The sequence below is a fragment of the Sphaerodactylus townsendi genome, linkage group LG05 (genome assembly GCF_021028975.2).
Source record: "Sphaerodactylus townsendi isolate TG3544 linkage group LG05, MPM_Stown_v2.3, whole genome shotgun sequence".
In the NCBI taxonomy this organism is placed as follows: domain Eukaryota; kingdom Metazoa; phylum Chordata; class Lepidosauria; order Squamata; family Sphaerodactylidae; genus Sphaerodactylus; species Sphaerodactylus townsendi.
In genome coordinates, this window is record NC_059429.1 from 76,703,976 (window position 1) to 76,730,437 (window position 26,462).

Below are 26,462 nucleotides of genomic sequence, written 5' to 3' on the forward strand. Positions count from 1 at the left end.
GGGGGGGGGGGGGGGTGGGGGGGGGGGGGGGTGGGGGGGGGGGGGGTTGGGGGGGCGGGGGGGTGGGGGGGGGGGGGGGTGGGGGGGAGGGGGGGTGGGCGGGGGGCGGGGGGGGGGTTGGGGAGTGGGGGGGGGGGGGGGGGGGGGGGGGGGGGGGGGGGGGGGGGGGGGGGGGGGGGGGGGGGGGGGGGGGGGGGGGGGGGGGTGGGGGGGGGGGGGGGTGGGGGGGGGGGGGGGGGGGGGGGGGGGGGGGTGGGGGGGGGGGGCGGGGGATGAGGGGTGGGGGAGCGGTGCGACCAGAAGGCCGTAGGAGCACCGGTGTGCCAGCGCTCTACTTACGGTGCTGCTGGGTCAGCAGTGCATCCCTACAACTATGTTTTAATTTAATGGAAACAAGCAAGACTTGTGGCGCCTTATCTCTGTACCTAGAATTGATACCAGGAGCTGAGAGTATTTTTGAGGTTGTCAGCCTGACTAGGGTAAGAGCCACTTCTCTGTATTAAAAGTACAGTATTTCTTCATTTGGGAATGCTTATTCAAAATCTGGGGACTGGAGTTTGTTCTAAGCCTGATAATAGAATCTTTTGTCTGAGCCTTTTGGTGGTTTGATCAATAGGTGCTCTTTTTTAGCTTACTCACCTGGGATCTGCAATTCTGTCAAAAACCTGTGATGTATTAATGAGCAAGTGTTGTGGTTAAGTGGTTAATAAGGCCAACTGGAACTGAAGTGGTCTGGATTCAGACACCTACTTAGCTGTGAGATTCTTTGAGTGACCATTGGCCAGAATGTTATCCTATGCCATAGGGTTGTCAGAGTAAAATGGAAGTAGGGAGAACCATATAAACTGTCCTATGCTCCTTGGAGGAGAAGAGGAATAAAGTATGATAGATAGGTAATTTTTTTCAAATTGGGAGTTGAGCTATGAACTAGGAGAGTTTTGAATGACACCGAGAAAGAATCTAAGGCCCTTTCCACACGGGCCATTAACAGCGCCCTGGGGACGGCAAAAACGCTGTCCCCAGAGAGCTGTTCGCACAGGGGGCGCAGCTGCTGCGCAGCCGTGCCGCCCTCGCGCCTCCCAAGTGGCGCAAAGCCGCCATTTTCCGACCTTGCTTCCCCAGCGAGGTTTACGGAAAACGGCGGCTTCGAGCCGCTGCCATGCGAACGGCAGTGGCTCGAAGGCGCCCTCCCTCCCCCCTTTTAACTGTTGACCTACCGTCGCTGCGGCCGTCTAGTGCGTCGCTGAGGGCTGGGAACACGCCCCCCCTGCCCTGCGATGTCGCGCAGGGCAGGGGGGCATGTGCCCAGGCCTCGGTGACGCGCCGGACGGCTGCGGCGACAGTAGGTCGACCGGGCGACGGCGCTCCGCAGCGCCGTCTTCCCGGTTGTTTCTGGTTGTACCCGGTTGTACCCGGTTGTACACTGACCCAACCCTAATTGTGGCCATGCGGAAACGGCCTAAGTTTTGGGTGCTGTATGGTTTCCGGGCTGTATGGCCGTGTACTAGCCATGTTCCAGGCTGTATGGCCGTGTTGTAACTGCTAGAATACGGCCATACAGCCCGACACCACACAGCACCAAAGTAATTCTGGCCGTGAAAGCCTTCGACAATACAATCTAAGGGCCTTTCCCCACTTACCTTAAGCCCCGTGCTACTCTCCTCAAGTAGTGCGGGGTCCCCCGGCACTCCCCACTACAGGGGCAGCGACAGTGCAGCCGCCCCGACGCTGCCGCTGTCGCGCCCCCTCAGCGCGCGTCATTCCTGGCGGTCTTGTAAACGGCGCCTTTTGATGACTCTGCCCAGAGCGCGGGGGTGTGGGGACGCCCAGGCACGCACCAGAAATGATGCGCCCTGAGAGCAGTGCGCGGCATGGGGGGGGGGTCATGGTGAGTGGGAAAACACCCTAAGTTTTACTTTATACCACAGACTCTAAATCTGTGCCTAAAAACTTCTAGATTAGGTAAGAACTATAGATACTCAAATGTACATGCAATAACAGTTTGTAGAATTCAGGACCAAACTGTCAGACCCCTGAATCTGATTAAATGTCTATATGTGAGCTTCCTAGAATTTTATGCATACTTATTCCTAAATCCTTTTGAATCAACCCAAAGTGTATTTCAGAGATGTGTTTTGTTTGTGTTTTTTAAGTTGAAGAAGTGAGTTTTTGCTGACACCGATGCACATGATTATTGATTAGTGTATGAACTTTTGTGTCTGTCCTTTGCTGTTTACCTGATTGTGTTCGTTCTTTCTCTCTCTCTCTCTCTGGCTTGTGAGCAGAACTTGGTGCTTGTTGTGGTATTAGTTAAGTGGGCGTTATGAAACTTGGGCAGCTGGTAAGTAGCAATGAACTTGCTAACAACCTCTCCGCTAAGGCAACCTAGTCTAACATTTTTGCTTGGTCTGTGTCTCTGGCTAAATTGGAGGCTCATAAACTGGCCTTGAACTAGCCTGACAAATAATTGACTGCATGTGAGCACAGAAACAATTCATTATTTGGGTAATTGGTTTTCAGTGTTTCCAGATGAACAGAATGGGATTTTAAAAGGTGAGGATGCTAGCTCAAACAGCAGTTCCTTAAAACCACCTATAGGGAATTTCCAGATTCATTAAGATAACTGGAGTTCACTTGGTGGTGCAAGAAGTCTGAAATGCAAAACAAAAAATCTGATTGGAAACTTGGGCCTTGTAGGGACCTGCATACCTCTTCCTTTGAAAAAAAAATACCATGCTGCTCCTACACGAATGAAGTGTTCCTCATGCCTCCTTTCCTGGCTGGACTTGTCCAAATATGAACAGGTTTTGCAATGGAAAATGGAAATACATTAATGTTTGCTTTAATTTGATTTGTTGCATATTTTGGGACTTAGTACAAAAAACTAGTGAAGTGCACACAGATGGTGCTTATGCTGGTAGAAGGATTAATGGCCAGGGTGTTACCAGCCTTGTTACTCTGTTGTTGCTTGACCCTAGGTCCATGGTGGCGAACCAGGGCACTCCAGATGTTCCTGGACTACAATTCCCCTCAGCCCCTGCCAACCTGGCCAATTGGCCATGCTGGCAGCGGCTGAGGGGAATTGTAGTCCGGGAACATCTGGAGTGCCATAGGTTCACCACCACTGCCCTAGGTGATACTTTCATGTCTGTCTTTCCATTGTAACTCCTACTTTTTAAAACCATGTCATCTTCAGCAACCATTGTTTCTTATAGCATCCAGCCAAAAAAGGAAGCCGCTGATAATGGTTCCTTCAGGAAACAGAACATAGGCCCAACCTGATTTTAGATTTGTCCAAGAAGAGGACCTATGAGGGAAGGGAGATCTCATCCTTCCCTACTGTTTCCAGCTTGCCCTCTCTAATTGCATGTTTTCTTTTCCTCCTACTCCATTCTCACTATCATGTTTTCTCTTGGCCAACCATTTCTTCTCTTATGGAAAAATTACCAATAATTGAGGGCTTTATACCCACATTTTTTAAAAAAACATATGGCATAGCTTGGGTTGCCTCTCTCTTCATGGGAGGTCAAGGAGTCACCATTAGTTATATGTTTAGGTCACGTAGATGGTGTCAGTACTAATCTGGGAAAATTTGTAGAAAACAGAATAGGTGTAATCATGGATTTATTCATTTAGTTTTTTGCTACAGATGTGAATCTACTGCATGACCTTTTGAAGAAGCGGCACAGCTGGAAATGGTAGAGATGGTAACTGCCAGGCTGAGAATTTTTACACATGTATGGTAGTTGTCTGGAGTCAAGGACAAGATGGTCCATGAGAAGCTCAGTCAGTCCTAATAGATTCCAGAGAACAGAGAATTTCTGAGTAGTTCAGCAAGCAAAGTAGATTTAATTCTCCACACTCTGTGAATTAAGCGCCTCTATAACAGCTCTTCTTGGTGCTTGTACATGCCAGTCAAAATACCACTGCACACATCCCAACACTTCTACTTGCCTGTGCATACACTCACTGTACATTTTTGTCCTTGCTTCTAACTCCAAATCATACATACCCATTTCAAACCAGGACATATCATCCACAGCCATCCCTGGCAATCAGGCAACACACAAGTGCAAAAAAATGGGAATTGGACACAAAATGTATACCCCATTACAGTGGGGTGAGCAAGATATAAATAAAATAAAAAAATAATTTGGTATACTGAGAAATGCAGCTTTCGTTTTTTTCCTCAAGCATGTTTCTAGGCTTTTAACTGCAAAGCTACATGTGAAAATGAGGGCGCGATGGCCAGGGGTTCTTCACAAGTCAAGCTGGGAGTGTGCTGGATTTTTAGAGAAACTGGTGAAACTTGACATCCCTCTGAATTTAGCAACCGCCGGTTACTTGGGAGACTATTCTTATGCCAGAAACCATTCATTTGGAATGATGGCTGTTCTTCCACTCACACAAGACCAATTCCACATTCAACAGTAAGATATTTTTGTGGGTTGTAATGTCTGGTTGGCAAGCCCAGGTTGCCCTTGTGGCACCACAACTTTGTCGTGAAGTTCTATCACATTGTAGGAAACGGCCTGTCTTTTAGGCTGGTTGGTGTGAAATAAAGTGCAAATGCCAATTCTGTATCCTCTGTCAGAAGCAGCAGCTATTGCTTAAATAAGGTTGGCTGTGCTGGAGGTAGAGGTGAGCTGCTGACTGGCTGCAATGCGTCCTGATATTGTGAAGAGGGCCCTGTCATTGCCAGCATTCCGGATGTGAGATGTGGTTGCGCGACAAGAGGTGAATGTCAAATAAAGAAGTAGACTGAGCAAGAGGATAGCTCCTGAAGCTGTGAGCACAATACCACTGATGAACATGTTGGCAAGCGGTTGAGTGGTAGTAGGGGTGCTGCCATTAGGGGTAGTAGTGTAGGAAAGTGCAGTAAGGACAGTGCCACACACCAGTAGCACCAGGGCTGTCAAGAGCAGCACAGCACAGTCTGAGGCACCGCCGCTCTTTAGCAGTTCGACCTGTTCCCGGTTGCGAATGCAATTCATGTCCTGGATGGCTGAGCTCAACAGCTGCTTCAGTAACACCAAGAGTGCCAGTAGGCAGAGTGTGGTGCCCACTGCTAGTCTCCATTCCCCAGAACGGCTGCTAGTACTGTACAGCAAGGCAATGCCACCTACCCCACAGGCCAGGATGAGTGCAACAGCCACCCCATAACAAAGGAAAGATTTTCTAGGCTGCTGGAACCACCACAACTCCACATGTTCCTCCAAGATGTTCCTCTGGATCTGGCCAGCATTGGCAGGTGGTCTAGATATACCCAGTTGCTCTAGTTCAGGCATGGTAGGCACGAGATCAGCTCATGCACACAATTGACAATGCAGTACAGCCACAGCCACAACTTCTAGTAGCTTTTAGGAATGTAGCAAGATCAGTGCGTCATTTCCCAAAGCGAGAAGATTCAGACTTCACTTCTTTCACTTCCCTTCAGTTCTTTAACTTCCCTTCACTTCTTTCCTGTGAGATGCATCAGTCTGAAGGGATTGGCCCTTGTTGGATCCGGTACACCAAGGATGTGGAACTGTTGGGCCTGAGGCAAGAAGTAAAAGCTTGGGAGCGTCCTGTAGCTCTTTTGCTGCTAAGCTTGCCAGGTTCCTGACATTTATCTGAAAAGAAAACAATGAGTTATGAAATGAAGACAACTCATTGGAAAGAAGACGCTTTCTTCCCTCAATACGCATGGCTCCTTTGCAGGATAGTAAAGAGCACAAGCCCTTGAAGTGAAGCTCCAGTGCCTGTGTTTTCTTTATTTCTTTGGGTTTTTAAAAAGAGCATAATGCACTAAACAAACTCATAACTGTTTTCTGATTTCACATTTTCAAGTACGTTGACTTTAACTTGTACATAATAAGGGCTTGTTTTAACTTCCCATCCAACCTACTCCTGTAAACAAAGAACTAGGAAATAGTCTCAACAAATGCTGCAATAAGGCTTCCATCGAAACAGAACGAAGCCTCATTTAAACACAGATGCTGACTGAGGCACATAGCTGCTTTGCACGGGTGGCAGCCCCTGAGAAGTAATCGTAGTGCTTTTGCCTCAGGGGGCATCATGTGGCATCATCAAGCCTGAGGTCTTGCTTACACATACGATGAAAGGTAGTGGTAGAATGTGCTAGCCTATACTACTAAAGACTACAAATGATGGAATTAAATATTATTTTTAAAACTTAATACATAGAAATCTAGCCCCACAAGGATGAAGATTCTACCCTCTGTCTTTGCTTGCTGTGCTAGTTTTTTTTAACTTATTGAGGGGTTTTCAGAGGTAAGAGAACATTCCTAAATTTAATCCTTCCCTTGCAGTCCATCCAGATGTGGTCCATTCTACCCCCTTATTCCCACCCCATGTGTTTTGCATATGTACATCAGACCTCTGTCAGTCAGTGTGAACTGGGACCATGACAATTTCAGAAGCATTCAAAACCAACCATGTTTGCCCTTATTGTAACACTCAAACAGTCAACATTTACCATGTTTCTCACAGAAGAAACTGGTTATTTAGCTTTGCTGCATTTGGGAACCTTTCTTTTTAAAATTAAAGTTACTGTTCTCTTGTTGAATACAAATTTCTTGTTCTTGATACAAATTTCTGTATTGGTATAGTGCAATCATGAGTTGCATCCAGTTTTGCTTGAGAGGACAAGTTGAGAGGTGAATGTATGTGGAAAATCCTTCTCATGGAAGAAAAGGTGGGGACTTAGCGCCAAAGCATAGCTAGAGTTATTATTTACTTCATTAATCCCCTACCTTTTCCCTAAGGGGGTCCCAAGAATAGCTTACATCATTCTCCTTCCTCCATTTTGTCCTCACCACAATCCTATCAGGTAGGTTGTGAGGCAGAGTGTGTGACTTTCCTAAGATCACCACCAAGCTTCCATGGCAGAGTGGGTACTTGAATCTGGTGTCTGAAATCCTAGTCCAACACTCTTACCACTACACTGTATTTCTGTTGTCACATGTAGTACAGTACAGGACTATATGGAACTGCTGATACAATAGAATTAAATAAACAGGGGGCCTTTCCCCACTCCCTTCCATCCCCCCCTATGCTGCGCGCTGCTCTCAGCGCGCAGCATCCCGGGCGCGCTCCCAGGCGTCCCCACGACCCCGCGCTCTGTGCGGGGTCGTCAAAAGGCGCCGTTCGGAAGAGCGCCTGGGATGCCGCGCTCTAAGGGGGCGCGACAGCGGCAGCGTCGGGGCGGCTGCGCTGTGGGCGCCCCTGCAGTGGGGAGGGAGGAGGAACCCCACGCTACTCTCCTCAAGTAGCGCGGGACTTACGGTAAGTGGGGAAAGGCCCAGGGTTTACTTAATACTCCGCCATTGTATGGAGAGTAGGGCTAGTCAGCTTTGGTTGTTGTTGCGTATGAATATTCTGACATGCAGAAAGGGAAGTGAAGATCAGAGTGATTGAAGCATCTGTTCTCAGACTATTTTTGGTAAAATCTTTTTAATTTTTGCTTATTTATCATGTATATTAGCATACTTTTAACAATTGGATATACCTTTTAACCATACTAATTACTATAACTATTTAAAACAAATGTACAGTTTATTTATTACATTTATACGTGACTTTCCTTCTTTCATGGAGCTCAAGATGGGATCCCTGGGGTTCTCAGGAGGTCTCCCATGTGGGTGCCAGATCCAGACTAACTCAGCTCCAGCAGGGTATAATATACATTCAAATTACACCCTGGGCTCCATCCAATGTATTCCCATCCTTGGACGTTAATAATTCCCCATTCAATCTTATACATCCAATGTACATATACATCCAATGTACATCCAATGTACCGATGAAACTCCTCTAGATAAACATGGGGTTATCTCACTGATAACTAAGTTTATTTGTTTTAGGATTTTCTTTGCTCCCAGGATGTTAATACATATTTTGCTACAACTATAGTCTCCATTAGTCATCATGTGATGTGTTGTCCTATTTTTAATCATATAAAACCTAAAACAAATGCACCAGATCCAACAGGCAATCTGAACATATAGTAGAAAGTTTCTAGACATGGAACAATAGTTTCTCTAGACTGATTACCACAAAGTCTTTGCTGTGTAGTGGAGGGGCCCATATTTGCCACAGCAAGATTTCTTGTATGGATGTATTTTCTGCAGTCTCACTCTCACTTTCCACTCTTTCTGTGGCAAGTGGAACCACTTATAGTACAATTTAAATTTGCTTCGCTGCCAGAGTGGGACAAATTTGTCAGTGGGCACAACTTTGCCCTGGACATCTTCTCTCTGCCTATGGCCAGCTTTCCCGCTTCCTTGCAGGGTTTTGCATGCTTTCCTCATCACCCTCTCCCTTCATGCTGTCGCCTCCTTCCTGCTTCCCTAAGTGCATTGATCAAGAGATGGCGAGATCAATCTCTTGTATGTATAGTGGGACGGGAGGGGGTGGGGGAAGAATCCCCCCATCTCTAACGTCTGTATTCTCCTCCATGAGCACAGACTCAGCATAGCACCACCTCAATTGCCAGGTGTCCAGCAGCTTTCCTCCTCTCCCCGCTCCGTACTGCCTGCTCTTTGCTGCTTCTCTAAAGTGAACATATTGAGACATCGAGACATCGATCTTTTGATATACAGTATCAACAGAGAGGGCTTCTGCACTGAACAGTGCAAGCAGACGTCTTTTGGGCTCCATCCCACCTCCCCATCTCTGCTTCCATCCTCCCCAATGGCTGAGAGAGTTTTAAAAACTTTATTTTAGGCAAGACTGTTTTAAAACAAGTCTCTCTTGTGACAGTGGTAGAGATCCTGTGTGTGTGTGTGTGTGTGTGTGTGCAGGAGAAGGGAGGGGAGAGAAGAATATCAGCTCTGTGCCTTTAAGGTTGTTGATGGGCGGAGTTAAGAGAACTGAGAGAAGCAGAGGCCCAGCAGAGTTTAGCAAAAAGACTGTGCTACAGGCTGTGGCCTGCCTTCTCATGTGTAAACAGAGAAATGCAAGTAGAGTCCACTATGAGACCACTGAGCAGAGAACAGGCTCGAGGTACATGTTCCACGCATAATGGGCCTATGCAGAGAGACTGCCTATCCCCACCCCCAATGCATATGCCCCTAATATATGGAGAGAAGCAGTAGATCCATAGATCAATTTGGATTAGTCAGCTCTAGATGCTGTTGAGAATCTAGATGCTGTTGAGCAAATATATGTTAACATACTGAAAGAGCAAGGACCAACTAGCATTCATGGACAGAGGTGAAGATCAACAGGTATCAGATACACATTTGCACGATGATGTGGATTTACATAGAATCCTGATAATCTGGTCACTACATAGTTGAAGACGTGCCTTACCATTTGTTCTTGGACTGGAGATGGGAATGCATTGCTTTACCTGGATCCAGTGCCTGTGGTCATCATCCTTGTTTTAACAGATGTACAAAGTAGCTTGTTGTGCATTACTATATTTGAATCAGGTGAAAGAGGGCCAGCCGCTAATCCGTTTTGCTAAACCCAAGCTGCTTTTCTATTTGCAGAATAAAGGAAACACATCCATGTCTTCCCGTGCAAGTGGAAAATCAGGTGGTGTTTGTCTGTAATTTTGAGTAGAAAAATAGTCGGAGGAGACAGGGCTAGGTTCTCCCTTGTCTCCTGTTGTTCCTCTGCTCAAACTTCAGCTTTTGGGTTAAAAATAACATCCACCAAAAGAGATGTGACTGTGCACCCTGTCCAGTTTGATCCTGAAAGTGTTACACATCAGAGGCTCTTTCCCATGCCTGCTGCATAGAAAACCTCAATTCTGGGACTGAGTGCGAGCTAGGACCTAAATCCTCTCAATCTAGCAAACTAGACTAGATTTTGCTTAAATTTTTCCAACCTGAGTTTGCTGATTCGCTTTGCAAAGCAGAGATCCTTGGATTAAAAGTTTCAGAGGTATCTGCTATTCTTATTGGTAAACTTCTTTTAATGTAACCAATTCCATAATATATTTTGGAATTAAAAAACCTTTTAAATAATTCCAACTAGATAACTTTAAATTTAACTGTTTTAAATTGGTTGGTTCAATTTAATCCCTAATTTGGATACAGAACTCTACTCCTTAAACTTCCAGTTTTCCCTGTGTAGCGACGCTACCCTTGGCACCAAATCCTTCTCTGTCATTTTCTCTACTTCGTGTCTATATATTGACAAACTACAAAATCACAGCATTTCATAGCAAGAGTAAACAGTAGGCCTAATTGTGCACTTCATTTATTAGATTTTTATCCCACCCATTTTACAAAATGCTCAAGGTTGGCATATCTTTCCCCCTTTTATCACTACAACAACCTTGTGAAAAAGAGAGTGTAATAATCTAGCATGAAACCCACACACTCCAGCTGCTTCATAGCACAGTGGGAATTTGAACCTATGTATCCCAGGTCATTGTGCAGCTTGCTAATCACAACACTGCTGCCGTAGTTTTATAGTTTTAAGGCTTTGTATTTTAACTGGGGTTATTGATTTGTTTTATTGTATTGTTGTTTGTTGTGCACCGCCCTGAACCCTTTGGGGGTAGGGCGGTTTACCAAATTGAATAAATAAATAAAAATAAATAAAATAAACACCACACAGGGTTTTTAACTAGAATAAGAAGTAACCAACATATGCACAACTAACAGGGGTAAAGAAGAGGAAGGGAGGAAACTGTCAAACAGACAGTTTGGGAGCTTGGGGTGGGATGGGGGATAGACAGCAAGACGATAAGTGGGAAAGGTGTTAGGGATGGATTTAAAGTATAATCCAGACATGTTATTCCAGATAATCCAGATATATTAGTCATTAACACACTGGGTCTGCAGGACAAAGCAGGAATACTTAGAGATGATGCAAATTATTCAAGATACATATGGTCCGTATGGTCTATTACACTGACAAAGTGGACAGCTGAATGGTATATCAGATTTTGTGTTGCTAGGTATAAAGTGGTACAGGCAAAATGCAACTTCTTAATGCACCCAATTGGGTGCATTAAGTGCTAGTCAACAGAGATCTTTCTGAAAATATTTTCTCAGTGGGATAACATTTTCAAAATATAAACAGGAAGCTAGAATCATTAGGGAAGACAAAACAGTCTGAATATGTTACACAAACACATCAATTCTATGAAAATAAAACTTGATGGTTAACCTTGAATCTCATAAGAAAACTGGAAAAGCTGCAGAGAAAGACAACTAAAGTAACCAGAAATATAAAATGCCTTTCATATAAGGACACAGCAAAAAGCCTAAAAAGGTTACAAAAGAAGCATCTAGAAGGATGCACGTAGGCAGAGAAAGACAAAACGCTATACCAATACAGAATGTTTAATCATTCATTGTTCCTGCCACTTACATCATTATCACATTTTATCACAACTTCCTTCAAAGAGCTCAGAATGGCATTTGAGAACTATAAATTGGAAGAAAATGTTGTTGATTCACTTACAAAACAGGCAGATCTGGTGACAAGTGAAAATTAAAGCATAATTTTGAATAAAGGACATGTTTCCTTACAAAGCACTTGATACAGGTGCTAAATTCACACCCATAGCTATTTCCTTAGGTGGTTAGGGAACATACCTGCTTGACTAAATGTTAGATTATCAGAAGATAACTATTTGTGCCTCTGTTGCTATGAATCTGCTCAGTACCTACCCACAAGGAGGATTTGTCTATTCGTATTAAGCTGCTTTTTCAGCCTTGCAATAAAGCCTCTTTTATGTGGGTATTCGAACTGAATTTCTAACTTCCAAAGACCATAGGTTGCAATCCCCTTCCAAATAAGACTCCTATAATGAAATCCCGTTTCCAGTGGAGATGGGTCAGAGGACCCTTACATGCCAGACCTCCCCTCTAGGAATTCTAAGAAGTTCCACTCACTGGTGCTGCAGCCTGGATATCCCCTCAGCAAGTGTGCCCCTGATGCTATGGTGCAAGAATGCCTGTCTTGCCCATCAAAGCTTAGCTGCTCTAGGGCTCCTGGAACAAGTCAGCATAACATCCCTTGATTGTGCCGTGCTTGCTTCTAATGCTAGAGGCAAAGATCCCACATAGTAATAAAGCCTCATTCACTGCACCAGCCTCACATGGTCCCTCATCAGCATCTGCCTGTTGTCACCAACTGGCTCTCCGGCTTGTTGGACAATAGATGCTTGCATCAAGGCTGCCTTAACCCTTGAGACACAATCTTTGTCATGGAGAGACTGAGACTTGGGCTGGATGTGTGATCAGTGTTATTAGCAACTTCATGTGTAAACTGTGGGCTTTACCCCAGTGCAGCACAGATGTTTGTCCAAGATCCCCTCCTGCAGCGGGTTATGCCAGTGTATGACCATTCCTGTTTACCTCCCCTCCCCTCAATCCTCAGACTTCTTCCCCTAGATACCTTGGGGTGTGCCTCTATTTTAGACAGCTGCCCATCTGTGATAAGAACAACCAGAAATCCTAAGCCATTTTCTCAAACCACTACCACCATAGTTTTGGTTAGAAGACTACATAATCTGATTGCAATATAACAAAAAATGAAGGACTTTTTAAGAAAAGGGACTCAAATATGAAGAACTTCAGCATTATTTCCCAACTCTAGTTGCTTCCGCACAGGTACAATGGACTGCTGGCTCTTGCTGCCACTGTGAATGCGGAGATATAGAGACAGTGATAGCGAACCTTTTCGAGACCGTGCCCAAATTGCAACCCAAACCCCACTTATTTATCACAAAGTGCCAATACGGCAATTTAACCTGAATCCTGAGGTTTTAGTTTAGAAAAAACAGTTGGCTCTGAGGCATGCGTTACTCAGGAGTAAGCTTGGTGGTAGTCAGTGGCTTTGCTTTGAAGCAACCATGCAACTCTTCCAACGGGTGAATCACGACCCTAGGAGGGTTTACTCAGAAGCAAGCCCCATTGCCAGCAACCGAGCTTACTCCCAGATAAAGGATCCCGCTATAGTACTTCACACGAAAATCAGTGGGGTTTAACAGCACTTAACAGGGTTACCTACTTTGCTTCCCCAAAATTAGGTCTTAGGTTTAATGCTAATAATTGAGCCCAGCGGCCCAGGTCAGCCTACATGTGTGTGTGTGTGGGGGGGGACTCTGTTAGCGCGTGCCCACAGAGAGGGCTCTGAGTGCCACCTCTGGCACCCGTGCCATAGGTTCGTCACCACTGTATAGAGACATTTGCAATAACAACAGAGGCTCCACATGGGGCAAATCTCTACACTATCCCCTTGTGCTCACATCTCCCTCTCCTCATTGTCAGAGTGTTTTGTGCCAGCTTAAAAAAATGCAGGTATTGCAATGATGCTATAACTAGGTATTTACTACCAAATGGAAGAGAAGCCTTCAAAAAGGTTGCTGGTGGCAGGAGGGAATAACAGGCATGGGAGGAATTGGCACCAGATATGGGTGGAGAAATGTAAATATTGATACCTTCTTATCCACATAGATCTCAAACTCATCTTCCTGCAAATATGGTGCTTATTAAGTTAATATTCTGCCCCTTAATTCTTCCAGATTATTCAGCTTCTTGTTATCTCTCTTTGAGGGAGGGGCGAGAGTGAGGGGTGGCATGCAAGGGAGGGGAGTGGAGTGGAGGAGGCCAGGCATCTGGACACCCACCCTAGCTGAGGGAGCAGGAGGGGAGGGGAAGGGAGGGGTGGCATGCAAGGGAGGGGGCAGCAACGGCATTACATTAGAAATGTAAATATTGATATCTTCTTATCCGCATAGATCTCAAACTCATCTTCCTGCAAATATGGTGCCTATAAAGTTAATATTCTGCCCCTTAATTCTTTCAGATTATTTAGCTTCTTGTTATCCCTCTTTTAAGTCACATCATGATCTAAACGTATTTTGTGTATGATGCAGTAGGACTTTGTGTAAAATGCTATAACATAAATATCTGAATAAATAAAACAACTGAAGAAGCCGTCCTATAGCTGGTGTTGGTGGCATAAAGCTTCTTGCACAGCAAAACATATCGCTCACTTGCTTATTTTTACACATTAGTCTGAAAAAGTTGCAAATACTTGTAGGCTGGGTGGAGGGCTGAATTAATGTTGGGCTGACTTTTTGCAAGGTTGATTTTGCTGCAAAAGTTACCATTTTGAACAACATGAAAATGCTCACCCTCCACTTTCATGCTTTCACAGCTCCCCCATTACTGTTTCCTCCAATCGTTTGTTTGTTATATTTAATTTCTACCTCGCCCTTTCTTGACAGAGCTGTGTTCAGGGCAGCTAACAATATGCAGATACAAACTTCGTAAAATTTTCATAGAATATACGATTAAAACCATAAAACCTAATTTAAACTAATCATATGAGACCAATCTAGTGTATTGATGGTGCCTTAAAATGTGCTGTATTACCCTTACATCTTAAGGAAGAGATATTCCCCCATGGCGATTGCCCAGATGGCAGTGGGCAATCACCAGCCAGCAGTGATCTCACTGCTTCAATGGACTAAAAGAGGGGGGAAAGAACAAAAAGGGAGGAAGGGAAGGGGAAATTGGGGGGAGGGAGAGGAGTGGGATAGAAGGGAGGAGGAAAAGAAACAGAAAAGGGACATGGGAAGGGGAAAAAAAGGGGTGGGGGAGGCCAGCTAATGTAATGCCGTTGCTGCCCTCAATCATACTCCTCTGTGTTATAGGCCCTGTGGAACTGAATTTGGTTCTACAGGTCACAGGTCTCACTAAATAGAGAGTTCCACCTGGTAGGAGCCAAAAAAGACCTGGCCAAGGACAGACAGACAATCTTAGTGTCAGGGATTGTAACCAGAGGAGACTAGTACTCTCTGAGGGGTATATTGGGAGAGGCAGTCCTGCATTTCTGAGGTTCCTAGACCATACAGGGCTTTTAAAGGACAGCACCAAAATTTTGAACCTGATCTGGTACTCAATCTGAACCCAGTGCAACTGGTAGAGCCCCAGTTGGATATGGGACATCCATGGGCTTCCTGTAAGGACCTGCGCTGCTGCATACTGGACCAGTTGCCATTTCTGGAGCAGTTTCAAGGAAACCCATGCAAAGAGCAAGTTACAGGAGTCTAATATAGAGGTGACCATTGCATGGATCACTGTAGCTAGATCAGTGTGGGCCAGGTAGGGGGTCAGTTGCCAGGCTGGATGCAGATGAAAAAAACACCATCCTAGCAGTGTTCGTGGCCATGACCTCCAAAGAAAGGGAGGCATCTAGGATCACTCCTAGACTCCTGATGGAGTGAGTTGGCACCAGCTGAACCCTGTCAAGAATGGGAAGTTGAACTTTTTGACCTGGACCTCCCTGACTCAGCCATAGCTCCTCTGTCTTTGATGGATTGAATCTCAAGCAACTCTGCTTTACCCGCTTTACCATACAGCCAGATTTTGTGGGATGGTGCCCATCCATCCATCCATCCATCCATCCATCCATCCATCCATCCATCCATCCATCCATCCATCCATCCATCCATCCATCCATCCATCCATCCATCCATCCATCCATCCATCCATCCATCCATCCATCCATCCATCCATCCATCCATCCATCCCATCCATCCATCCATCCATCCATCCATCCATCCGTACATACAGCTGGGTATCATCAGCATACTGATGGCACCGCGGTCTGAAATCTGAAGGGGCACAAATGGATGTTAAAGACCATTGGGGAGAAAAATAACCCCTTGTGGAACTCCATATACCAAAGGGGAATGTGTTGAAATCCTCTCCCCAAACACCACCTTCTGTACCCACCCTTGGAGAAATGAGGCCAGCCAATGAAGGACTGACCTTCACAACCTAGAACTGGCAAAGTGTTGGGTCAACAGGTCATGGTCAACCATGTAAAATACTGCTGACTGATCAAGCAACAACAGAAAAGCTAACCTGCCTTGATCCAGGTGTCTACACAGATGGTCTGTGATGACAACCAGTGCAGTCTCTGTCCTATGGCCAGGCTGGAAGCCAGATTGGAATGGAGCCGGATTAATGTTGATGGGTTGGAGGGGGAGGGAGAAACTGGTTCCCCTTGTCAACACTCCTTTATAGTACATTGCACTGAATGCCAAGCAAAGCGAAGGAATGACATCTGCCCTTGGATGGGTGTTGCAGGGGAACGGAGTGCCAGCCTACTTGTGCTGGCAATTGCGATGTGCTCCCTCTTCCCCCTTCAAAGTCCCTTTGTGAACAGTTTTTCCCCTTTTTGCCAAAAAGTGAGAAAAGAGGTGTTATGTTATGGCAGGGGAGCACAAATAGATGTAAAATGCACTGCTCTGTGTGTGTTTTAGCATTTAAATGGCTATACATGTTATCACAAGGAAAAGAGTATGGTTCTGGAGCATAGCAGAAACAATTACTTCTGGAAATGTTCTTTATAGGCCAGGGGTGATTAAATCCACCACTATCTTATGCTGACTTAGGAAACAATGAGTAAATATTTGGACAGTAAACCTCTAAAGAAACATTTAAATTGTTCTTGATTCATCAGCGCTAGGATCTGTAGGGTATTCAGTATTCAGTTCTAGACCTGGAGGGAATTCAGGGTGGTAGCCAAGTACCCCCTTGGACAGCAGGCACTGCTTGTGCTGGACCAGTAGACCCAGGTGGTTGGAGAGAGGAAGTGCCTGAACCAGACACAGCCTGACAGTGTCAGGCCAAGCCCCCCACTCCAGCTGGGACAGAGCATGAGGTCACTGCTAAAACCATCAGAAGAACAGCCAAGTTCAGGGCACTTTGCCAGATGAGGTCACATGACAGCAGAAATCATATCCCCCTCCCCCCGCCAGGTCTTCCCTAGCATGTATATAATTTGGACTCCTGGAGGAGTGAGTTGCACCCTGCAGGTCATAAATATGGGCAGTGCCATAAGAAGTCCATAGTTTCATCTATGTCCCAAGAAGCAAAAGAACAGCTGTGTTCTCTAGGCGGTACTTGCCTCTGAGCCGTGCTGCTGTTGTCAGACAGTGGCTGAAAACACTGCTTGCTATGTCTTGCTGGAATTGCCTGTAGCCAGCTTCGTTTTTCAGCTATTCAGTATTAACCCATATGGGAAAGGACGTATAAGGAAGAAAATACCCCCTTTCTGCAATTACCTTTGCGTACACATTCTTATACACTCTCCACCAACCTCCTGTCCCAAAGATATCTATGGACTAGCCCTGTTTCATCAAAGCTGTGAATGAAATTTGTATGCATAAGTGAGAATGAGAAGACTGAGAGAGAGAAAAAGAGACTGTCTTCCGGAAAACATTCTTGAGGCAGCCCTTTCAAACCTTGACCAAAGAGACAGTATTGTGGAGGGGGGGATGGACTTCACTCACCTATAGCTGATTCATCTTGGAGGACTGGACATTTTCTTGCTCAAGTTTTCTAGACTTCTTAAGCAACAGTCTCTTGTCCTAGGAGCTGCTTACCGGAACAATTCTCAGGATGTGGCCTGAGGATAACATTAAATCTTTTCTCTTCTGTTGTTCCTGAGTCTGCCCGTCAAGCAACAGGTGCCAGTCCCAGCCTCCTTTCCTAGTCTGTCTTCCACCAGGTGAGACATCTGATAGGCTACGTCATGTGCTGACCTTTGCCTGAGCAGGTACATTCCCTGGCAGGGTGGGGCTACGAAGACAACCTGCAGTTGTCCCTGGAAACATTCCAACCTAGTGACTGTGCTTGTAGGAAGAGGAAGTCAGAGGGCCAGGTGGCAGAAAGGAACCAGAATAACAGATGTTGCAGACCAAGATGAGCAACTACAGGGTACTTGAGACAAACATTCTTATGGGACAGGCTCATTTCAAGACTGAAATTCTCCAATTGCCTTTTTTTCAAGGAGCAGCCAGCATGCCATTTTCAAGGAAGCAGTAGAGGCCATAGGAACAATGTTGAAGGAATGAAGCTGTGCCAGGACAGAGCCACAGAAATTTTGCACTTCTGCCTGCTAAAGAATTCTTCAGCAGACTTCTTGGAAATTACTTTCCCTGGGGTCCTAAATAAAGTATGGGGCCATGCGAGATTTGTCTAGAATTGCTTCTTTGTAAGGACCAGATCATAAGTGATCCTGGGAATGTGAGATTGGATCTGCCTACATGTAATCTAGCCTCAAATGTCAGCCATGGGCAGGGGAGGGAGGATATTGTTTGGGGGAAGGGGAGGAAGAGGCTAATTTCCTGATCAAAACTTTCCCACCCTTGGGCTGCCTTTAATTTCACTAAGGGAACAAGGAAGGAACCAATATTGTGATTCCCCCAGGGCCATCTCAACAGCATTATTTGCCCCCGGGCAAAGCAGTGTGTGAGATACGTATTCATATATGCACATGTGTTTGCGGAGGTGACTGTGATGCTAAATCAGAAGTGAAAGCCAATGTCCACTTGTTATCATTAAAATTAACATTATTACTGTTTATTATCCTAGTAAAACACGTGCTAAATATACATTTTCCAATAACAAATATTTATAGTATTGTATAATATTTATTTATCAACAGTAAGTCACAATGCGGCAGGGGAGGAGGCTGGTCTCCTTTCCCTTATGCCTCGGAGGGTGGTCATGTGACAGTTGGAACCATCATGTGACAAGGGAGCCGGGCAGACTATATAAGCCGGTGCCCGGCTAGGCTCGGCCTCTTAATGAGGCTGCAAGCAGGCAGACCTACCCTACCTCCCTAAGTGATGTGGCAGTGTTATGTATGTTATTTAATGTTATGCTTTTTGTCGAAGTCTGGGCGGTTTTTTGGGGCATAGGGGCACATCCTTATCTGGTAGGCAGGCTTGCATGCCAGACCTTCCCACGACGGGGGCCTCAATAAGAGGTTTGGGGGTACTGAAGGGCTTGTCGTTGCAGGCCTGGAGGTCCTGTTTCAAGCTTGCTACCCCCAGCAGGAGGGGGTGTCACAAAATGGGTATGTGCCCAAGTGGCACCTAGTAACCTCCTGTCCCAATCCCCATGGGGGACGGTGCCAGGTTCAGCAGTTCGCTGCCCAAAGGGCCAGGGGTCAGCCGTGGGGCTGATTGTGACCAGGTTCAGCGGTACGCTGCCTGATGGCCAGGATGTGTCCTGTTTATGCTCGCCCAGCTTCCTACAGTTATTGTTATTAATAAACTGAGCTGCGGCCATTTCTATTCCAACAAATAAGAGTTATCTTGTCATTACTGGGCAAAGCGAAGTCCACACATCTGGATGCAAGTATCATTTCTTAAAGTACCAAAATTGTATCAACTGTGGTATAAAGAGATCTGTTTCATTAGTTCTGTATGAGTAGAGTGATCTTTCTCACCTGAGCTCTCTTGGTCATAGATTGAATGGGATATTTGCCAACACCAACATATACCTTGCCATGTTGTTAAGACCTGAATTTTTATCCCAAAAGCTGAGTGCATCCAACATATTTAAGTACTATCCTTACTTCATCCTTCCTCATAGCTTCTTGCAATATATTATACTACTGTTTCCCATTCTATAGACATAGTAGAGAACCATTTTCATATAGTTTGCATCAGTTTTGTTCTCATGAACACATGAAGTTGTTTGACGATGAGCCAGATCATTGGGGTCTGCTCAGATTTTTCACATCTCCTACTACTTCACCTTTAAAAAAAATGGAAATATCAGTGACTGAACCCAGGGCCATCTGACTGGAAAGCAGGTGCTCTACCAGTGGATTATACATTCCCTCTATACACAATAACTCCAACAAACTACCTGCCAGACTATACTGCCTCTCAATTTTGTCAAAATGACTTCACACATAAAAGCTTGCCACCAGGGATTTGAGACAACACAGTCAGTTTTAGCACACAGAGTGATGACTGCAGCACACAGAGTGATGACTGCAGCAGCTTACCCATGACAAAATTCGCTTCGCTTCCCTTCAGCTCCATGTTTATCCCTTTCTTATCCATCACCAGATCAACACATCCAGTGTCTCAGTGTCCCCTCCCCCCCCCCCACTTCTCATTTTCTCCTATTCTTGGCAAAATTACAGAATCACTCAAGGGATTTCTAAATTGCACTGAAGTGATGTACTCTATTGCTCTTACCTCTCTAGATATCTTGATTTCTGTTTTTCTCTTGTGTATGACAATGCATATTACTTGCCTAGAACTGAGAATAGTCAGGTTTCCTGGTAAAGCTAAAAGGAACTGAAAACATTGTGTGGGATGCTTTTCTGCAGTCTAAGTCTCTTTATCTGGCATGGTGCCTAATGGTGCGAAACACTGCACTATGATCAAGAACAATCTTCTGAAAGATCCTAGTACAGTGGTGGCGAACCTATGGCACGGGTGCCAGAGGTGGCACTCAGAGCCCTCTCTGTGGGCACACGCAGAGTCGCCTCCCCCCCTACACATCTAGGCTGGCCTGGGCCGCTGGGCTCAATTATTAGCATTAAACCTAAGACCTAGTTTTGGGGAAGCAGTGTAGGTAACCCTGTTAAGCGCTGTTAAACCCCACTGATTTTCATGTGAAGAACTAAAGCGCGATCTTTTACCTGGGAGTAAGCTCGGTTGCTGGCAATGGGGCTTGCTTCTGAGTAAACCCTCCTAGGGTCGTGATTCACCCATTGGAAGGAGTTACCCTTGGTTTACTTCAAAGTATTTTAACTACCACCAAGCTTACTCCCGAGTAACGCACGCCTCGGAGCCAACCGTTTTTTCTAAACTAAAATCTCGGTATTCAGGTTAAATTGCCGTGTTGGCACTTAGAGATAAATAAATGGGTTTTGGCTTGCAATTTGGGCACTCGGTCTTGAAAAGGTTTACTATCACTATCCTAGTACTAGCACACCCTGATTGAGCACCCAAAGGAATTTTTCTATACATGGTTTGCACAACTTTGAAGTAACATGCCAAATTCACTATAAAGCAATCCCTATCTAATTTGCAGAAATTTTACTTTAGCATGAGACAGTGCATGAAATTTTTTATGCTTGCAGACCCCTGCCAAGAAGTTGTGTTGCTAGGATGAAAATGGGATTACTGAGTGTGCATCAGCATAGGAAGCAAGTTTCATGGTAGCTTGGGCACAACACATAGCAGTAGCGTAGGTTCTGTGGTTCTATCTTATAACTGACATGACCTGATTCCAAAGGATTATTCTGCTGCCCAGACCAAGGACAATGCTTTCATTGTAGATAGAATATCTAACGAAACTTACATTGTCATAATATATTTGGTCTGCAGCTATGCTATAGGAGTAGTTTTCTAGCTGATGCTGGGTTCCAGCAGTTTCTAGATAAGATGGGTCTTCAGCTTAAGCTGCTCACTGTCCATCTCTTTTCAGCAGCTTCTGGAACAGCATCTTCTAGAATATTCTTTTTGTGTGTGTGCATATGAAAAGCAAAGTGTCTCACCTGAGGGCAGCATTACATGATGGTGCAAGCTAAGTTAAACAATTAGGGAGTGTTTAAACATTCTGTCAGAGGAAGATCATGCCAAGTCACCTAATAACTACCAGCAAAAAAACCCTGAATCACATCCGTTTCTACTGCAGGAAGAATTAGATGATGGACATAGAGAAGAGCTTGGGATATGAATGATCTAGGATTTGCAGGCATACACAGTAATCTTTAGTTTACAGAGACTGTGGCATGTAACAGGGTCTGGATGGTACATTTCTGAATCCCTCACCTCTGTGGGCATCTTTTCATAATAGTTAAATGTGACCCACAATGTTTATAATTTACTCTACCTAAATTGTTATTTAGCTTTTTTAGAACACCAGGGACTGGACTTTTATCCTTTATACCCCCCGACCTGTTAACCACAAACCATCTGCCAATTTTGGTTCTATTCCATGATCAGACCAGCATATATGTATCAACACACAACCTAATGAATGGCACTTGAAAGGTATGTGTCATCTGGTGGAGGCCTCATTGCTCTTGTATAGGGATAGGCAACCAATGACTTGGAAACTTAGTTCAGCTCCCATGGATTGGTTATGCAATTCCATTCCCTCAAGGAGATGATGAATTGCTGTGTCTCCCATTTTCTGCATTTTATCATCATTCACATATTTACATTTTCTTATAAGTACTCACATCCACTCAGCCTAACCAACCCACAGGGTTGTTGTGAAGATAAAAGGGAAGAATGTTGTAAGCCATTGTGGGGAGGGGAAAGTATAAGTGAAGTAAATTTGAGCTCTGCCACTTTCATGCTTGTGCATTTTTGAACATATATTGCTGTTTTTCTCTCTTTCCTTTTGAACTGTCTCCTTACATGTAGGCAATTTACTATTTTCCCCTTACTAATACTTCAGTCATTTTCAAGTATATTAGAGTTCAGACATGGAAAATAAACATTCATAGTGCATGTGATGTATGACAAAATGCCAGTAAAACAGAGAAGGAAAGCGCAGAGTAGGATCTGAGAGAACGGCAGACAATTGCACAACATCCTGCATGGTGTAGTGGTTAAAATGTTGGACTAGGATCTGGAAAATCCCCACTCTGCTGTGGAAGTCTGCTGGGCCGCCTTGGGTCAGTCACACTCTCTCAGCCTAATATATCCCACAGGGTTGTTCTGATGATAAAACAGGAGAGAATGATGTGAGGTTCCTCTCTCGAGTGGAGTCTTGGCTTCACCTATGAGGAGTCAGCTTCCTTCCCTGCCTAATCTTTCACTCAGTTCTTCTTCCAGGCAACCTGTACACACTGGAATACAGAGACAAATCCAGCCTGGTTTGTTTATTGTTTCCTTTCATTTTCCGCCTTTATCAAAAAAGCTAACACAAAAAAACTTGAGGAGCATGGGAAGACAGGATTGAGCTTTAACATTGCAGAGCAGGTAACACTGGCACAGCTGTGATGTGAGGCTTTCCAAACAGCTTACTATGACTGTACACCACTGTGTCTTTCGATCTCCAACACAGGAAGCTTCCCATCTGAGATAGCCCTGAGTGCAAGGGAGTTTTCCTGCCCATGCATTTGATCTCGGAGGGACTTAATTTCTATTCGCTGCATTTCGATGATCCTCTCCATTTCCTCCTCTGGATTCAGCCGCAGGATACCTGGGCTCTGATGCCTATCAGGAGAGGCAGCTGGAAATAAACAGAAAGTGAAATTGTCTGATGGTGATTGCAGAATATACTTCTGAGAAATGACCTAGGACAAGGCTATGCAGAAACATCACAGAAAAGACAAAAGGAGAACATGGACTGTCTCATACGAGACCCAGAGAATTGCCATTGGAAACAACTGCATAGATATTATCATTAGGATAGTCTATCTGTATTTATAATCTTGCTATTAAAGTGACTTAATATCTGCAATAGTAAATCATCTCATGATTTAGTATAGCTGGATTTTCATTCTGCAGTTCAAAAGTTTGTGTGGTAGTTCTAGCCCCGTGATGGCGAACCTGTGGCACGCGGAGGTGTGCCAGAAGTGGCACTTGGAGGCCTCTCGTTGGGCACGCGAGTGCCCGAATCTTCCCCTCCCCCTTACCTTGCCATGGGTCTGTCAGAGGCGTTGGAAAGGGCTTCTGAGAAAGGCCGCTCCCCACCCGCAGTGGCTTCTGGGGTGTTCCCCTCCTTTGAAAGCCCCGCAGAAGCCGGTTGCCTTGGCTGCTGGCTTCTGCAAGGCTTTCAAAAGCGCCTCACTTCCTGGCATGGCAGGGGGAGCGAAGGGCTGTTAGAACTCTGCAGAAGCCTGCTGTGGAGGCACCAGGCTTCTCCGGGGCTTTGTGATGCCATTTGCTTCTTGCCTTCAGGCCTTTCAGACCCCGGGGATGCCTGGCATTCATTGACGTCTGGCCCCTTCCACAGAAGGTAAGTGTGAGGCGGGGGTGGGGGACCGGGGTAGTGGGGGAATCTACCAATCCGGTAGTTAGATTAATAGAATCCCGCCACTGGAGGTGAGCCCACAGGGTCTTAGCTCTCTGGCTGAGGCAAGGCTCAGACTCTTGCCTGCTCCCCTGGAGTTGTGCCCACCTTCCCCCAAGATTAGCTTAGTTCCCCCACGGAACTTTCCCAGTCGCCTCTCAGGCTTTGCTGCCCCTCCCAGGTGAGCTGCTTCCTGCCTGTCCGGGTGCAGGGATAACCCCCTCCCCGGACTCCCCCTCCGCCCCAGACTGCCCCATGGAGCCGGCCAGGACCCCCACCAACATTTGCCCGGGGGTGCCCAGAACAGGCAACTTCCCTGCGCGGGCACCGCCCAGGACCTCTGCCGGTCTCCAGGAAGTTGAGGCTGGCATCCTCGACCAGCTCAGAGCTGAGATGGGGAGCCTGTGCGGGGGTTCCCCTCTAATGAGGGAGGACTCTGAGACGTGGAGCCGGAGCAGGGGTTTCCCTTGGATGGGGGAAGACTAACCCGGCAACGTGGCTGGCAGCAGGAGGGCAGCCAGGGGCCAGGAGGCCTGGCAGCAGCCCCGATGGGCAAAAGGCCGAGGGCCGCTGCGTGGTTGCGCGAGGACACAGGGATGAGGAAGGGCTCAGCTGGGGGGAAGGGCAAGGTGAGGCAGAGAAGGAAGAAGGGGATAAAAGGGACAAAGATGCACGGAGGGGGAGATGGTGGTTGTGGCGGTGGTCGGAGGCAGGGAGGGAGGGAGGAGGGATTGACTGGAGGGTGAAAGGAGGGCTTTGGAGGAGAAAGGAGAACAAGAGGAGAGAACAGACGGAGGTGGAGGAGTGGAGTGGAGAGAGGAGTTGAAGAAAGGAACAGGGAAGGAGGGGGCTGAGGAACTGATGGAGGCAAGGCGGGGAGGTGTCCATCCCTCACCCCAGCAGTAGTCTATGCCCTTGTAGTACACGCCCTTGCAGTCCCGTAGGCATGCTGTGGCTGCAGCAGCTGTCCCAGTTGGCCCACTCCCTGGAGAACAGGAGTGAGGACGGGGGTTCTAACGCCCGTGCAGGGAAAGGAGGGTTGGCACCCAGGCCCCCGGAGGGGGCCCTGCAGGGGGACTGGGACACTGCCGTTCCCACAGCTCCCTTCCTTGGAGGAAACAACAACGAAGAGAAAAGGGTTGGTTGTTCTGGCGCAAGACCAAGATTGGGTTGCAAGCTCTGCTCTGGAGGGTTTGTGGCTGCCCGCTTGTACTTTTTTTAGAAGGGGCTCCTGAATTTGCAAAGATAAACCAAAGGTGGTTTGCTCTTCTGCACACTGAAGACCAGAGTAAACAGCAAGGACTTTAATGTTTTGAAATCTTCAGATTGCTGGAGATGGGTGATTTTCCAAGGTCTGCAGTGGAAATTGCAAGTCCAGTTCATATCTACCTTGCTGAGCAAGAAAGTGCCCTCAACTCCACTTGAGACAAGCAAATGTCCACACCTGTTGGTTTGGCTTTTCCAAAACATAAAACACCATAAATAAAGCATGTGTGTGAGAAAGGAATCAGTTTAGTGTTGTATTTGCCCTGTGTCTATGGTTGCCAGCCCCAGGTTGGAAAATACCTGGAGATTTGGAGAATGGAGCCTCCGGGGCAGGTTTTGGAGCAGGTGGGGACTTTAGTGGAGTATACTGGCAAAGAGGCCACTTTCAAAAGCAGACATTTTCTCCAAGTGAACTGATCTCTGTACCTGGAGATCAGTTGTAATCTCAGAAGATCTCCAGCCACTACCTGGAGGTTGGTAACTATACATATTGTGCAACAGTAGCTGTTCTTAATTCCATCCCTTCCCCTGAAAAAATGTAGGGACACTTTTCTTTGGCTAGGTTGCAATAAAAGTTCTAGTTATTGGTTTATCTAGTTATCTAGTTATTCAGTTATTCTAAACTAAAACCTCAGTATTCAGGTTAAAATGCCGTATTGGCACTTGGCGACACGTAAGTGTGTTTTGAGTTGCAGTTTGGGCACTCGGTCTCAAAAAGGTTTGCCATCACTGTTCTAGCCTATGCTGAATGAATGCAATCCATTATCTAGTTCATGTCTCATAAACTCTAAGGGAAAAATGGCAGGGGGAGAGAAAGAAACATTTTCAGTACAATAGCACAGGACAAGGACAAGGGACAAACAAGTACAACAAACACCTGTGGATGGTCCAGTTATCTTCTTCCTTTTATTAAGAAGTCCTAGTGTTGACTGAAGTTCATGGACTTGAGTGCGGGTGACTTTCAACTCTCTCCGCAATTCATTAATTTCCTTAATGAGGCTCACATTTTCCTGTAGGATCAAGACACGACATATCCTGAATCACTTTTCACAGTATGCCTACAGATGGTAACACAATTAACAAAAATGTGTTGATAAATACGATTTAGAAGGGCAAAGGATAAAAGGAGCAGATGCAGTGGAGTCTGAAGGAATGAAGCCACTGACTAAGCCTGCATGGACTCCACACTTACCAGGCCGGCAATAACATCTTTTCCAAACAATAAATGTATTGTCCTCCGTTCCCTTTCTATCCTTACCATCCCTTCAAGAGACACCAGATATTCCAAATCCAGATTTGGAAATCACTGTTCAGGTTGGGGGTCTCTGGATATCTTGGAAAAGTTCAGAAAAGATCTATATGGAGCACAGTGAACTTTCTCTTCCACAGCAGATTGAGGGTGTGAAGCAGTCCTCACTTTGT

At 45.9% G+C, this 26,462-nt stretch overlaps 2 protein-coding genes across 5 annotated transcripts in view; both read right to left on the bottom strand.

The window, feature by feature from the left end:
- Positions 1-4,189: 4,189 nt before the first annotated feature.
- Positions 4,190-17,485, bottom strand: TMEM125 (transmembrane protein 125). Of its 2 annotated transcripts, none has more exons than XM_048495943.1 (2): positions 17,282-17,485; positions 4,190-5,612 (listed from the first exon to the last, which is right to left on the bottom strand). In XM_048495943.1, exon 2 carries the CDS (start codon positions 5,286-5,288, stop codon positions 4,611-4,613), a length of 678 nt encoding a protein of 225 aa, XP_048351900.1. In that variant the 5' UTR covers positions 5,289-5,612; positions 17,282-17,485; the 3' UTR covers positions 4,190-4,610. The 2 variants fall into 2 exon arrangements, with proteins under 2 accessions (XP_048351900.1, XP_048351898.1); XM_048495941.1 differs by lacking the exon at positions 17,282-17,485 and adding an exon at positions 11,862-12,001.
- A 5,138-nt stretch (positions 17,486-22,623) lies between these two features.
- CFAP57 (cilia and flagella associated protein 57) overlaps positions 22,624-26,462 on the bottom strand; it is a 30,798-nt gene continuing 26,959 nt past the window's right edge. For 2 of the 3 annotated variants that reach the window (XM_048496815.1, XM_048496814.1), the window contains 2 exons: positions 25,918-26,050; positions 22,624-22,991 (listed from right to left, as the gene is read on the bottom strand). In XM_048496815.1, coding sequence (XP_048352772.1) covers positions 22,783-22,991; positions 25,918-26,050 — 342 coding nt within the window. In that variant the 3' untranslated portion in view covers positions 22,624-22,782. Of the gene's footprint in view, positions 22,992-25,917; positions 26,051-26,462 lie in introns of those variants that run through there. The other variant, XR_007244550.1, reaches the window with a different exon arrangement.

Coding starts and splice junctions, on each gene's coding strand:
- TMEM125 (XM_048495943.1), bottom strand. CDS start 5,288: ATGCCTGAACTAGAGCAACTGGGTATATCTAGACCACCTGCCAATGCT.